This window comes from Sceloporus undulatus, chromosome 5 (assembly GCF_019175285.1).
Source record: "Sceloporus undulatus isolate JIND9_A2432 ecotype Alabama chromosome 5, SceUnd_v1.1, whole genome shotgun sequence".
NCBI classification, from domain to species: domain Eukaryota; kingdom Metazoa; phylum Chordata; class Lepidosauria; order Squamata; family Phrynosomatidae; genus Sceloporus; species Sceloporus undulatus.
Genome location: NC_056526.1, coordinates 156,284,813 through 156,300,301, shown reverse-complemented (window position 1 = coordinate 156,300,301; position 15,489 = coordinate 156,284,813). Strand labels below are relative to the sequence as shown.

The following is a 15,489-nucleotide window of genomic DNA, read 5'->3' as shown; positions in this document are numbered from 1 at the left end:
GTAACCAATAGTTCAAAAACAGCACTGGTCCACAGACCACCAGTTTGATTAGCACAGGAATATTACACTAAAAGTGTTCCCCAATAGTGTGGCTATTGGAACTGGACTTCAATTCACCCGAAAGGCCTGTAATAACTGACTGATACACTGGAGCTACAATAACCTTTCCAAATTATTTTTAAAAGGTCCTTTTTGAAGGTGTTCTTAGGCATTTCCCCCCATATTTCTCTTTAGCAATCCTGTCTAATAATAATAATAATAATAATAATAATAATAATAATTCTTTTATTTGTACCCCATTTTTTGTTAAAACAATCAAAGCTGCTTACAGTATCCGCCCTTAAAAAGAATTAAACAATTTAGGATTAAAAATTACATACATAATACATAAAACAGTTAAAACAATAATGGTGGGCAGAGTCATTATGTGGGGAAGTTATTACATGGCCGAGCAGTTTATTTTAGGAAGGCCTGCCGGAAGAGATCTATCTTGACAGTTTTCTTGAAGCTATTTAGATTGATAATTTGACGGATCTCATCGGGCAGGCCATTCCACAGGCTGTATAATAGGGTGGTGAGACAGGTTGTATCATGAGACACCCGAGAACTACTCTAAACTGCTGTTGTTTAGATAAGCTGGTTCTTGCTGAAGCAAGAACCCTGCATACTAGCCTCGTGCATCGTTACTGCCATTTATAATTCACTATTGTTAGGATGACTGTAAAGAGTTAGTCCTTTTCTTACTGGATCAACTCATGCATATTTTTAAAGGATCCGAATGGTGTTCATTCAAAACTCTTGCAGCCTAATACTCTCCCCCCCCCAACCACCAGTCGTATCACAATACCTTTTTCCTGAGATTGCTGCACTACTTTTGTAATCATTGTTTAAGTCTCTTCTACTAAAGTACCAAGGGATGCTGAAAAGTTCTTGGCCCAACGAAGAGTCATGAAACTTAGGGTCAAAAGATGGCCTTGAGGGGATGGCTTGATGCCACCCCGCTGAATGCTGGGTTGGGGCTGTGGCAACCGCACATCAAGCCCCCAACCAGCTTTTTGCAGGCACAAAAAGAAGCAGCAAAATGCATCTCCTTTTTGAGCCTGCAAAAAGCCAGGTTTTCCACCACTGCACCAGCTTTGCCGTGGTCCTGCGGCATGCAGTACATAAACGCCACACCACTGCAAAGCTGCCCACCATGTGGTTGGGCAGGTTCTGTGATCCTGGCTTGGGGGGGTGGCATCAGAGCATGCGGCGTCTAAATGTGGCGCTTTGACGCCACCCCCAAGCCGGCACAAAGGGGGGGGGGTCTGTTTCACCCCAAACATGCTATTCCACATACAGTATTCATCCCAAAGTCTGACATACTTGTGACATCATTTCTCAATTTTCTTTAACCTTTCAAAAAGATTTATGACGTCTGGTCACTGAAATACTGCTCTGCTGCTTCTATCACTGCTGAATCATTCAAAAATTTCCTTCCTTTCCAATTCTTTTTAAGGTTCAGAAATACGAAATAGACAGATGAAGAAAAATTTGGTGAGTAGGATAGATGGTCTATGCATTCAAACCCCAAATTCTTCAAAACATTCATTGTCTTGCCAGCCCTGTGAGAGCAGGTACATTGTCCTACAAAAAGAGAAGATATTTCTACAGCTTCCTATTTTTCCTTCAATGTCTGCTTTAATCGGCGCAGCAAGTTAGAGTAGTATTCTCCTTTAACAGTTTGGCTCTTCTAAAGATAATCAGACATCAAAATACTTTACTTATCCCCTCAAAACTCTGGTCATGATCTTTCCTGCTGATCTTTGAGGTTTGGATTTTTTTTTATTTTTATTTTTGGCGGTGGAGAAACTGAGTGCAGCCACTGCAAGGACTGGTCTCTGAATCACAAGCCCTTATCAGATGAGTGTGGAACTGGGGGTCTTCCGCACTGGGTGGTTCGAATTCACGTTATTTCGCACAATACCATCAATATCGAATGGCCCAATCCACACTCACGTGAATGCGCGAGCTGCCGAACTGAATGCGTACTGGCTCCTCTTTTGGGAGCGTGTTGGCCAGTGCTGATAAGGGGATTGGCGATATCCTGGATTGGGGCTCTGTCGATCTCAGTGCGAATGGGTCGGTGTGACTACCCAGTCCTGAATTCCATCGCAAGACCCCAGATTCCAATTTTTATTCCGGTGGGTCTTTCCTCTTGCCGGTTCCAGGGAAGCGGGGGGGGGGGGGGGAGGTTCCAGCGGCCTCCTCCTCCTCCTCCCGGCTTGAAGAGATCCCTGGCTGCATCCCAGGCAGGGAAGAGGCGCGGGGGCTGCTGAATTGCGGTTCCAGCAGCCTCCTCCTCCTCCTCCCGGCTGGGAGCCAGCCTGGCTGCCTCCAAGCCGGGAGGAGCCGTTGGAACGGCGGCAATCGCCGCAATTCATGCGCACATGCGCATGGTTTCTATTCCAGAGGCAGATGAGCCAGGCTTGCACTTGCTTCTGCAGAGGGAGAAGCTACAAATGTTGCAAACTCAAGTTACATTTTTACATTTTTTTGAGCAAATATGCGAATGATTTGTCTCTTGAGCAGATACAGCAAGGAAGCAAGGGAAAGCTAATGTTGCTTTTAAAGAAAAAAAAAATGCATGGCAATCCCATCCTTTGCCTGGGACAGGGGCAGATCTGACAAAAAGCCCACAGGTTTATAAAAGAGAGAGAGAGAGAGAGAGAGGCATCTCTCTCCCTGCTTCAGCCGTGAAACCCCTGTCCTGGCTCTTTAAAAAGGGAGACACTTCCCCGATGCCCTGCAAACGTCACCATTCTGTCAAAATGCACTCGATTTCATTTGTAGTGGGCACTTGCTAACGGAGCGATTCGGGGGAGGGGCACCGGATCATCCCAGTTCCCTCCATGTCTTTTACCCCAGTATGAATGGGGCCTAATCAAAGCATCCCCATACTTAGATGGCCTCCAGCCTCTTTGACAGCCGCTGGAACTGCCCTCCCCCCCCAGAATACATACCACACACTCACACAACACACACACACACACACACGTAGACCCGGGCATTGCTAATTTTGGCAAGGGAAGGTCAGGGTAACATTAAAACCAAGCAGGAATGTAGAGAGGAAACAGTAATGGGCACGTTGTATCGCGATTGTTAATGTGCATGAGCTGGCTCTCCGATCGTTTACCGGGCTGTCATGACGGGACCTCCCCTTTCACCTCGGAAGCGTTTAAGGTCGCAACCCATGCAGGGCACCACTGAGCATGTGCGAGGCGGCCGATACGAATCGGCCGATCCTCATGTTGAGCACCGGTGTGACAAAACATTCTGCACTGAATGCACTTCGCGCGAATGCAGATTGGCCAATTTGAATCCTGCCAATGCGGAGGGACTCCCAGGTATGATGGTATTGTGCGAAATAACGTGAATTCGAACCGCCCAGTGCAGAAGACCCCCAGTTCCACACTCATCTGATAAGGGCCACAGTGTTGTGACCATGTTACATGTCAACAGTGACAAGTCGTTCCAAAAAATTACCAATAGATTGCTCAAAATGCTACAATATCAACTTACAGGTGTCCTCCTGACTTTGTTTCAGGTCATTATTCAAACACTTTGGCACTGACTTGGCTGACAGCTTCTGCATAGCCAAATGCTCATAAATTATAAACTCAGTGCATTCCTGGGATATCTATAGTGTATCAGCAATGGTTTTAGCTGAGATTCACCAATCTGTCAAAATCAGATTATGAATATGCTCAACTATTTCAGAAGCTGACACTGTTGAAGGTCTTCCAGACCTTGCTGCATCTTCAGTCTCAAAACCTCAGTGATGAAAGTTAGCACACCACAGTCATGTATGATGGGATTTGTCATTCAATGTTTGCATCACAAACTCATGAATTTATTTTGGAGTTTTCTTCTGCAGGAACAGAACATGACAACCCCAGAGTTAGCACTTGAAATCTGCACACTTTTCGTTAACATGGTTCTATCAATGATCCTGCTAACTGGCAATTTACAAGACAAAATAATACACTTTCGAACTACAGTGACAAAATTAGGCTCAGATTTTGGGAAGTGGATCAGACTGAGAAGTTTTCAGCATCCCACAGCCATACATACATGCTGATGTATTTAAGCCTTTTACTCAACTTCTCAAGTCAATTCTCAAGTATCAAGTTGACTCTCAAGCCCATGCAAGATACTTTCAAGTCATATCTCAAATCTGGGAGCCAACTTTAACATTAAAAAGGTGATTGTCTAAGTGGAGTCACTGAAGTAACTTGAGTGTGGGTCAGTAAACATAGATCTACATCACTGGATGTCAGTCTCCCATATCAGACACCCTGAGAAAAACACTGCTTCACAGGCATCCGCATGAAAGCACTTAACTCAAGTTTTTTGTTTGTTTGTTTAAAAAGCATTTGTATACAACTGTATGTGGAACCTTCCTTTCTCTATTGCTGTTGTTGTGTGCCTTCAAATAGTTTCTGACTTATGGTGACCCTATCATGGGTTTTTCTTGACAAGATTTCTTCAGAGAGGGTTTGCCCTTCCCTCCTGCTAAGACTGAGAGATTATGACTTGTCTAAGGTCCATGGCTGAGTGGGGACTCAAACCCCATTCTCCAGAGTTCTTGTCCCATGTTCAAACCACTAAACCACACTGACTCTTAACTGTGAGTTACGTATCTCTGTGGTAATGTCATATATTCAGCTATAGTCTGAATAGGCAATTAAGAACCAGGCTTGGCTTGCATAAATCTAAATTTATTAGATTTACTGCACTGGAGACTAATCTCACTTTAGAATATGCAGGAATAGCAAGTGAGCTCATTTATCTGTCATATAGCATGAGTATGGATCTTGTCCTACACTTTCAGATAAAATAATTTCCATGGTTGCCCTTGTTTGTTTATTTTAATACAATTCTATTGTGTCATGAAACATAATCCCAGACATTTTTTCTAGGTTCTTCCCATCCCTATGTAAGATTACTCCTGAGATTTGCATTACCTATAAATATAGACCATAGAAGCAACTGTTCCATGGCCACTGATCTTGTCAATTTGTGGGACACAATGTATACAATGGAAAAACAAGTTTAAAAAAATACTTCAGAACAGAGAGAAATGACATAGAGACATTCCTTGATTTGTCAGGTAGAAAAATTGGCAAAGAGAGTGGGAAGGGAAGATAGCATAGTGTTTTTCATCATGATCTCTGTACATATATGGGTCTTGCATCTGCGCATACACTATCCAAAACCTTCTAGCTAGTAAAGCTTTGGTGGTATCTCTGACTTCCCTTCCTGAGAGGCGCGTTTTGACTGACATTTTCCCAATTCCTTTTTGTCTGCCTAAGGAACAACATGATACTTCAACCTCAGCTACTTTGTTCTTCTTACTGTAGCAGTGGCTATCCTTACAGAGAGAGTTTGTAAGTTAGAAAGTTAGATGCAGCAAACTGACTCAACTGAGCTACTGTAGGAGTGCCAATATTTCTCTTCAGCTGACAAGTCAGCATCTGAGTTGGAATCATTAGAGGCAGCTTTTAATCAAATCTCCTCTTACTCTCCAGGTTCCCTCAGCCAGGACCTCAGTTCATCATTTGCCACTGAAGATTACAGAGCTCACTCTGACTTGCTCATTCACTTGGTGAAATGCCTCCAGATTATGCATAAACAACTGCAGCAACATGATAATAATGGCGGGATACAAACCGCCATATAGTACATATTGTATACTTACTAGGGTTAGGAAGGGGCACCCCCCTAACCCTAGTACGTATACAATATGTACAAGATGGTGGCGCCCCTTCCACATGGGCGCTGCCATCTTTACGTACTGGACGCATAGCGTCCAGACGTGTCGCAGCGCCTATGACATCGCGAATGCACCAGCGGCGCCTCGCAACGTCATCAGTGCGCCGCGGAAAGAAGCTCCGAAATGGAGCTTCTTTTTTGCTCCGCGCGGAGCAAATGGTGCCGGCGGGGGACCGCCGCAAAGCGGCAGTTTGTATCCCGCCATTGTGTTTTTTCCCCAGTTGTTTAATCAACCACCAAGCTACTGGACCCCTTCTAACCCTCTTTAAAATCCTATGTTATGTCATTCTGGAAAAAGCCATTGTCTCTCCACATCTTCAAAACATCTGGAGAATTTCTATCATATTCAAGATGAAGAATGTGAATTCCTCTTCCAATACCCTAAGGTCAATTCTGTCATTGTGGTCTCATTCTCTGAGGAAGAGGACATCATCTGTTCCACCTGATAAGAAGTGCCTTCTGTTTCCATTGTTCCCTTTCAATTTTGGTCACTCAATATAGCCTGTATTAAATACAGATGTCTGGTTTTTGACTAACTGACAGAGGGTGCATCTACACTGTAGAAATAATGCAGTTTGACAACACTTTAAGCACTGTAACTTCTTCCTATGGAATCCTGGAATTTGTAGATTCACAAGATCTTTAGCCTTCTCTGCTTCACAAAACTACAAATCCTCAGATTCTGTAGGATGGAGCCACTGCAGTTAAAGTGGTGTTCTATAGAGGCACTCTACATCATACTGCAATTGAGTGGGTTGTTCCCACCTCTCAGGAAGTTGCTCTTCAACAATATTTTTCTAATCTCAGAGACAGGACCTAACACATGTAGGAATGTATTACTTACTGTAAGAAGAACAGAAGTTCACCAGTAAAAGCTTTGTTTTCAGTTACAAACAAAAATAAATAAAAAATAATAATTTTAAGAAAGTAAAGGCTGAACATACTTCTGATTTTAATAGCTAGTCATGCCATATTTAAACATTTAAAGCTCAGGTTACAGCTCTGTAGCAGCCTGGAGCATGGAGATACATCATGGAAAAATTGAGCGTAATGGATAGTTCAGTGACATATGTAAGTTGGAACAAAAACCATTAGGTTTATTTCCTCTTACAGAAAGCTGTTTACATTACCCTGCTGCTAAAGAATAATACATTATATCCGCATGAGTAACTAGTGAAGAAGAAAAATTGGAACATAAAAGAGAAAAAGAGAAACAAAAAAGAGGATCGGAAAAACCCTATTAAAATGAATATGTTATTTTGCCCTCCCCCCTTAAGAATAACTAGTCACCATATAAACAAAATCGTAGTACTGTTAGCTAGCTCATTCCATAAAAACATAAATAAAGGATAAAAGTTTCAGGTAGGATGTGGTTAAGTCTGAACAAAGTGGTGGTGGAGAGGGATACTTACTGCTATTGGGGAAGGTGCTACAGCTGTGTGAGATACATGCACAAGTTGCTAGGTACCAGATTTTCCTGTCTGTGCAACACCACACACCTGTCCTGCTACACCAGAATTGCTTTTTATGGTACAAGTACAAGAGCTGTTTTAACTTACATCAAGTGCAGACTGTTACCTGGACTATCCAGGTGGGGCGGAGGGGTGTCTCTCTATGAGTATTATCATTAAGGGAGTGGCACCTTCTTTTAGCTAAATCTGGTTTCTATGATATTTCTGCTCATATTCATGTTGACTAAGTTTAAGTACAATAGCTGCAATGGAAAACAAATTCATAGACATGTTCAGTGATAAGTTCTCATCTGCATATGTATCATTATTTAGCTCACTGACAAAATACATTTCCCTTTGTAGCCAGCTCACATACAAAGTGCTGACTACATTTGAAACTAGCTAGTTTGAAGTTCTCTTTTGAAGTTTTTTTTCTTTATCTACATTTTCCTTATTTGTTCATTCTTTTCCTTATTTCCTTATCTTGAATGCATGATATGTTTCTAAACTAGTTTTTATCTTATTAGCATGGTTATAGAAACACATTAAAACATTATTACACTGGTACCCCGGGATACGAATGCGCCGCGTTACGAAATTTCCGGGTTACGAAAAAAATGTATTTAAAAAAACTGTTCCGGGTTACGAATGTTTTTTCGGGTTACGAAAAAAAATTTGGTGCTTTTCGGCGCTATTTCACACCAAATCGCGGCTTTTCCCCATTAGCGCCTATGGGTTTTTCGGCTTACGAAGCCTTTCGGGTTACGAAAGCGGCGGCGGAACGAATTATTTTCGTAACCCGGGGGAGCCCTGTACAAATACAGTGCGCCCGCGCCATACGTGGCCTTGAGCATACACGCTCAAGCCGAGGGGCGTGCGCGGGGCGGAAAGGGCGGCGCGTCCCATTCAATTGAATGGGCGCATGCGCCCGTTGCGCCGTGCGCGCCCACGCCGCCGCGCACGATCCCCATTGTTTCCAATGGGGCTCGAGCATAGGCAGAATTCGCCTTACGCAGCGGGATCCGGAACGGATCCCCCGCGTAAGGCGAGGACGCACTGTACAGTGGCCAGAATTCAACCGATTTTGTTGAGAACTTCTTGGTTCTATTTCACATTAAAGAACTTCTCCTGATGCAGCCCAAAATAAAGTGACACAATGTGATGCTTTCTCTCAGCTCTAGCATTCCATGTATCTTAATTTTACTCTGTCTCTTGCTGCTGAGTTGTATGAAGTATGGCTGTGGCTCTACAAGCCTTGAAAGCACAACAGGAATAACGGGCACTATGAAAACAAATGAAACAAACAGCCAGTACTTCTAGGGGGAAAGTCAGAAAAGCTAAAACTCAAAATGAGCTCAGGCTACTTAGAGAGATTAAAAATAATAAGGGAAATTTTGGCAATGTCCAGAGCAAGAGAATGAATAAGGAAGCAATAATGCCACTGCATAGAAGTGCTAACATGGGATAGAAAGAAATAAAAATACTGTTCAGTGTCTTCTTTGCCTCAGTCTTCTCCTCAAAAGGAAACAGTACTCTAACTGATGAAAACAGAATAAAGTATGCAATAAAGGGACTACAGTTCAGAATCAGCAAAGAGGTAGTAAAGGAGGACAGGTTGCTTACATGTAACTATTTCTTTGAGTGTCCATCTGCGAATCCACACAAATGGGTTATTCTGTACCTGCACAGCAATTTCGGATCCTTCTGGAATCGTTAGGGAACACTTTTTGGCGGTAGCTCCGCCCATCCTCTATATAGGCTCGGTGTCTTCCTGCCCTTCTTCAGTTAAAAAAATCCACCAAAAGAGCAGACCTAGGAAGAAAGCACAGGACACTACAGAGGGCAGGATGAGCGGGATTTGTGTGGATTCGCAGATGACCACTTGAAGAACTACAGTTACAGTTAAGCAACCTGTCCTTCTTCTTTGTGGTCTCTGTGAAGCACACAAATGGGTTAGACTGACAAGCTGATCTATTCCAGGAGAAAGGAGTGTCCTGGCAATAAAGATTTTAACCAGGAAAGACAGTGTGGCGGGTTACAGACCGCCATTAGGGACGTCCTGAGGACGTCCCAGTTTGAAAAAGGGGTGTCTCTTCTAGATGCCCCTACTCCTATTATGGACAGAGTCCATAACAAATGGCGGTGCCCTGTTCATACGGGTGCCGCCATATTGACGTAGTGGATGCTCTGCGTCTGCACGTGGCGCCCCGGAAGTGACACTGTGAGTGTGCGACTAGCGCCTCACGATGTCTTTTCTGGGGCCGAGGAAGGAGCGTCCGGGACCCGCGCGGTTTGGATGCTGCAGCTCCCGGACGCTGCAACCGGCGGTGGTGGGAGACCACCGCAATCCGGCAGTCTGTAACGCGCCTGTGATTGTCAATTATTAACAGCATCAACTAACCTCAGTGAATGCCGGAAAGGAGAACAGCTCTGCCAAAGGCTGCTTCATGACGGTGTCTGGTGTCAAGCCTGTAGTGCTTGATAAAGGTTAAAAGTTGTGACCAAACCGCAGCCTTGCAAATGTCCTCCAATGAGATTCCGGACAGGAAAGCAGAGGATGTAGCTACAGCCCTGGTGGAATGAGCTCAAATTCGAGCAGGAGGAGTCTTCCCAAACAGTTCATAGTAAAGATGGATAGTGGAGACGAAGCGTGTCAACATCGGGGTGCCGAACTTGACCATTGTGGAGGGTTAGGAGGTCGGGAAGGAGGGGCAGAGATTGGAATCGGTTGTTTGAGAGGTGAAGAAGAGGAGCAAGCCATGGCTGCCTTGGCCACCAAGGAGTGATGAGGATGACACCCGAGTGGTCTGTCCGCAGTTTGGCTATCATTCTGGTGATCAGCAGAAAGGGAAGAAAGGTGTAGGACCTTTTGCTGGACCAACAGAAGAGGAAGGCGTCACCTCGGGATCAAGCAGGCAGAATTCTGGAGCAGAACTGGCTGCATTGGAAGTTAAGGTAGGAGGCAAAAAGGTTGATGTCCAGTATTCCCCACAGGGGAAAAATTTGGTGGACAATGTGAGGGTTGAGCTGCCATTCGTGACAAGAGTCCGGAGCTATGCTCAGCTTGTCTGCAAGGCTGTTCTCTTCTCCAGGAAGATGGATGGCTTGCAAGGTAATGTTTTTGGGAACGCACCAGTTCCAGATCTTCAGCGTGAGGATGAGAAGTATGGTAGATCTGATGCCACCCTGCTTGTTGGTGTAATACAGCCGGCCTTTCTTATACACAGATTTCTTTATACATGGATTCAAGCACACACGGTTTGAAAATGTAAAAAAAAAAAAAGTATAATTTTCAAATATCAAACCTTGATTTTGCATTTTTATAAGGGACACCATTTTGTTATGCCATTACATTTCATGGGACTTGAGCATCCACAGATTTTGTTATCCATAGATCCTGGATCCAAACCCCAGCGTATAACAAGGGTCCACTGTACAACACTGTCTGTTGTCTGTTCGAAGGACTTGAGTGCCTTCCAAACAGCCAGCATTTCCAGCGCATTGATGTGGAGTTGATGCTCTATGGGTGACCACCTTCCGTGGATGGAGAGGTCGTTGCAGTGGGCTCCCCAGCCGATGTTGGAGGCATCTGTGGTGAGCATCACTTGAGGCTGTAACAGGACAAAGGGCATACATCTGCAGACAATGCAAGGGTCTAGCCGCCATCAGAGGGAGCGGGCAACTGGTCTTGGGATGGTGATCCACTTTTGAGGGTGGTCAAAGGCTGGGTTGAAAACACACAGAAGGGCCGCATGTGAAGTTGGGCCCAGGGGGTGACATTGGTCGTGGATGCCATGTGGCCAAGAGCAACCTGAGCCGTCCTCGCTTTGATGTGTCTGGAGGCGAGGCAACATTGGATGGAGGACCTGAGGTTGGCAATCCTGTTGTGAGGAAGGTAGACTGTAGAGGTTGTGGAATCCAACATGGCACCTATGAAGCGCACATGCTGAGTTGGGCAAAGTGTGGATTTGTCCGTGCTAACCATCAGTCCCAAAGCATGGAGAAGCTTGAGGGCAAGTCTGATGTTGGCCAGGAGCATATCCTTGGTTGGGGCCACAAATAACCAATCGTCAAGATATGGGAAGACGATGATCTTCTGTTGGCGGAGGTATGCTGCCAGGACCGCCATGCATTTTGTGAAAACCCTCAATGCTGTGGAGAGTCCGAAGGGTAGGACACGGTATCGAAAGGAATCAGTGCCGACAGAAAAGGCCAATCGGTCTCGATCGTCTTGTTGAATGCTGATGTGGAAATAGGCATCTCGAAGATCCAAGGTGGCGAACCAATCTCCTGTAGAAGAGACAAGAGGGATGCCAGGGTTACCATACAGAAGTGTCTGTATGATATAAAGGAGAAATTGGAGGTCTAAAATGGGGTGAAGGCCACCATTAGCTTTGGAAACAATAAAATATCTGGAAAACATACAGTCTCAGATTCGAGATGGCCCTTTGTCCAAAAGAGAGCGCACTTCGTTGAGAAAGGTGTCTGAAGGGGGGTAGAGAGAAGAATACTCCTTGGGGGAGGATCTTGGAGCTCCAGGGCATATCCCCTCCAGATTATTGACAGAACTCAGGAGTCAGATGTTATACTGGCCCAAGTTTGGTAGAAATGGATCAGGCGATCCCTGAAGGGGGGCAAGGGAATGAAGTGCACTGGAAGATCTCAGAAGTGCTGCTTGCCTTGATCAGCATCCTTCTTAAGGAAGGGCTGTTGGTATTTGGACTTGGATTGGCATTTTCCAGAGCATTGTTGTTGTTGTGGAAAACGCTATTGTTGTTGGAAGTCAGAAGACAGGTTGGATCTACCCTGGTTGGGGGGGGAGGGGGGCCATTGCCATCCTGAACGCCGTTGGTTTGGGAAGGAAGATTCAGAAGCTGAGGAAAAGGACATACCATGTTTACGGACTGTGTTCCTCATCTTGTTTTTGAAGCCGAGTTTTTAATCAGACTCATTATGAAAGAGCCCCGAGGAATCAAAGGGGAGTTCTTCAATAGCCAGTATGACCTGCGGAGTCAGGTCTGAGGATCTCAGCCAAATGTGGCGACGAAGGGCATGGAACCGGCAAGTTGTCTGGTGGCGCAGTCGGCAGAGTGTCTGGCAGACGAGATTTGTTGTGAGGCTAAAGAGTGAGCCTCGGCAATACATTTTTTATCCTCAGGAAGGTCATCTTACAGCAGCAAGGCCCTTTCCCAAAGATGTTGATATGCCACCATACAGGCAGCATAATTTTGGATCTTAAGGTCCAGGACCACAGAGGCATATGACTTGCATGCCATAGCCTCCAGCTTGTGGCCTTCTGTGTGGTTGGGATAGGTTGCCGCCTTGGGGATGATACGAAGTTGAGACGCCTCAACAATTGCCGAATTGGGTCAGGGGTGTTCAAAAAGCCACGACTTGTCAGAGGGGGTGATCCTATATTCAACTTCTTGGAGGAAGGGTGTGAAGAAAAAGAAGTCCAAGAACACTTTACGATGTTGGTCATGGATGGGAGGAACAGGATGGAAGCTGGAGTGGGAAGCTTCCCCCACATTCTTTCATCGATGGGGTCAAGTGTCTCTGAGTCTGTATGGAGGACATCGATGTGTAAGGCTTTACCCATTCGGACCACTTGTTCGGCAAAGGAAAAAATGTCATTTGAGGGAGAGGGAGCCTCTGGGACCGAGAGGGCCTGAGACTGGTACTTTCGGTACAAGTCAGATTCTGAATAGTCAGCGGACTCTGGAGAAGCTGAGGGAGGCTTTGGACGTGGGAGGACTCTTGGTACTGAGAGGGGTGATGGCAAATGTCGAGCCTGAGCAGTGTGTGAGGCTGACGAAGGAAGACCTGGTCAGGATGGAATTGCCGAAACCGAGGCTGCAGCAGAGGGTAGCTGAGGTTTAGTAGTTTGGAGTGGTTGGAAACAGCCGTCATAAACTTCAGTGTGGTCAAGGGGCAAGAAAAATGTGCCTGAAGCCTCATCGAAGATCACGTCCCATCTGGAGGGCTTAGAGAAGCCTAAAGAGAGGTCATTGTTGGATTCTTCATCAAGGTAGACGAGGTTGGAGGCTGCAGAGAGCCAGTTGGTTGGCATCACTTGGGCCTGGGAAAGCCTTCCCTTTCATCATCAGAAAGTTGGTAGGGTTCCAGTAGTGTCTGGAAAATGTCGGTACGGGACTGAGGGGCATCTCGCAGGGATGGACAAACCTGAGGAGTTGACTGAGCACACGGCACCGAGCCCGACTCGGCATCGACAGATTGGGTATGTTCAGAGTCCGGATTCGGAGGGGATTTCTTTTCGGAGCGTGAAACCTCCTTGTCTTTCCCCTTGGAGTTCTAGTGTTTTTTTCTTGTCTGAAGTGTCCAGGGATTTCTTCCGTTTCAGAGATGTCAGCTGGCCAGCCGCATCATGGTCGGTCTCCTTCCATTTTTTTGGGATTGGTGACCCAGGGACAGGAGACAAAGGTTTGCCGTCAGCAGCATTAGCTTTGGCAGGGACCCCGGAGGCAGAAGAGGGTTTGCCCTTGGCAGGAGGAGCCTTGGCAGGGACCCTAGATTCAGAGGGAATGTTAAGGATCTGTGCATATAGCAAAGAATGCAGCCGCATTTCCCTGTTCTTCCAGGCTTGTGGGGTGAAAGCCATGCAATGAGGGCAAGTCGCGATGACATGGCCCACGCCCAGGCAAACAAGGCACAAGGAGTGTCCATCATGACTGGGAATTTTCCCTCCACATTCCATGCACTTTTTAAAGGCGTGCGAAGACATCGTGGAGTTTGAAGGCGTAAACAAGAGAATGGTCAAACAAGTCGAGTGTTACCAGTAATCAGAATCCAAAATAAGCTGAATCACTATCCAAGAGAGAAGTCAGAGCCAAAAACGTGGTCAAAATTGAAAGTGAAAGGAAGGAACGAATTCCAAGCGAGGTTCCTATTGCTGCTCATGCAACAGACAAAAAGAACCGAGGAAGGGTGGGAAGACACTGAGCCTATATAGAGGGTAGGCAGAACTATCACCAAAAAGTCTTCCCTAGCGATTCCATAAGGATCCGAAAATGCTGCGCAGGCACAGAATAACCCATTTGTGTGCTTTGCAGAGACCACAAAGAAGAATATCTAGATACTCGAATTCAAGCCTTTAGGATCAGCTGAACTACAGCCAAATGTACTAAAGGAACTTGCAGATGTAGTTGCACAGCCATTGTCAATCATCTTTGAGAATTACTAGGGAAGAGGAGCATTCCCAGCAGATTGGAGAAGGGCAATCTGAAGGGCAGGACCTGAAAAACTACTGACCAATTAGTTTGGTATCAGTACCAGGAACAGATCATTAAGTAGTCAGTTTGTGTACACTTAGAAAGGAATGCTATGACTACTAGGTGTGAGCATGGGTTTCTCAAAAACATGTCATGCAGAGCACAAACATGTCATGCCGAACTCTCTTTCTCTCACTCTTTATTTTTTTATAAAATTGCAAGCTTGGTAGATTGGTGAGTGCTGTGAATATTGTGTATTTTGATTTCAGTAAGGTTTATGATAGGGTCTCCCATTATAGTCCTGCAACTGAACTGGTGAACAGTGGTCTACAGTGCTATAATTAGGTGGATCTGTAATTAGCTGACTGACCAAACAGAGAGTGCTGGCCAATAGTTACTCTTCAAACTGGAGAGAAGTGACTAGTGGGATACCTCAGGTATCCCCGGTGTTGTTTAACATCTTTATAATTGAGTTAGAAGACAGAGTATAAGACCTACTTATCAAACTTGCAGATGACAAAACTAACAAAATTAATTTCAAGAGGGTTAATTTCAACAGGGTTAAATGTAAGGTATCATATTACATCTAGGGAGGAAAAATGAAATGAAAATATTGGATGGGCCACACCTGGCTTGAAAGCAGTACATGTGAAAAGGATCTAGAGGTTTTAGTAGACCACAAGTTAAGACTGAGGAAACAGTGTGATGTGGCAGTCAAAAATAACAATGCAATTCTGGGCTGCATCAACAGGAGCATAGTGATCAAGGGAAGTAGTAGTGCCATTGTATTCTGCTTTTGGTCAGAGCTCATCTGGAATACTGTGTCCAGTTCTGGGAACCATGCTTCAAAAATATAACAATGAGGTAGAATGTATCCAGAGAAGGGAGACCAAAATGATCACTGGTGTGGAAACCAAACCTTATGAGGAGCCACTGAGGGAAATGGGTATGTTTAACTTGGAGAAGAGAAGACTGAGAGGTGACATAATAACTAG

General features: G+C 45.2%; 1 protein-coding gene across 8 annotated transcripts in view; it reads right to left on the bottom strand.

The window, feature by feature from the left end:
• The window catches only part of SCLT1 (sodium channel and clathrin linker 1), a 98,243-nt gene that overhangs the window by 26,467 nt on the left and 56,287 nt on the right, over positions 1 to 15,489 (bottom strand). Inside the window, exon 20 of one of the 8 annotated variants that reach the window (XM_042466561.1) lies at positions 1,548 to 1,626. The exons of the other annotated variants lie outside the window; for them this stretch is intronic. Coding sequence (XP_042322495.1) covers positions 1,563 to 1,626 — 64 coding nt within the window. The 3' untranslated portion in view covers positions 1,548 to 1,562. Of the gene's footprint in view, positions 1 to 1,547; positions 1,627 to 15,489 lie in introns of those variants that run through there. 8 annotated transcript variants of the gene reach the window in all.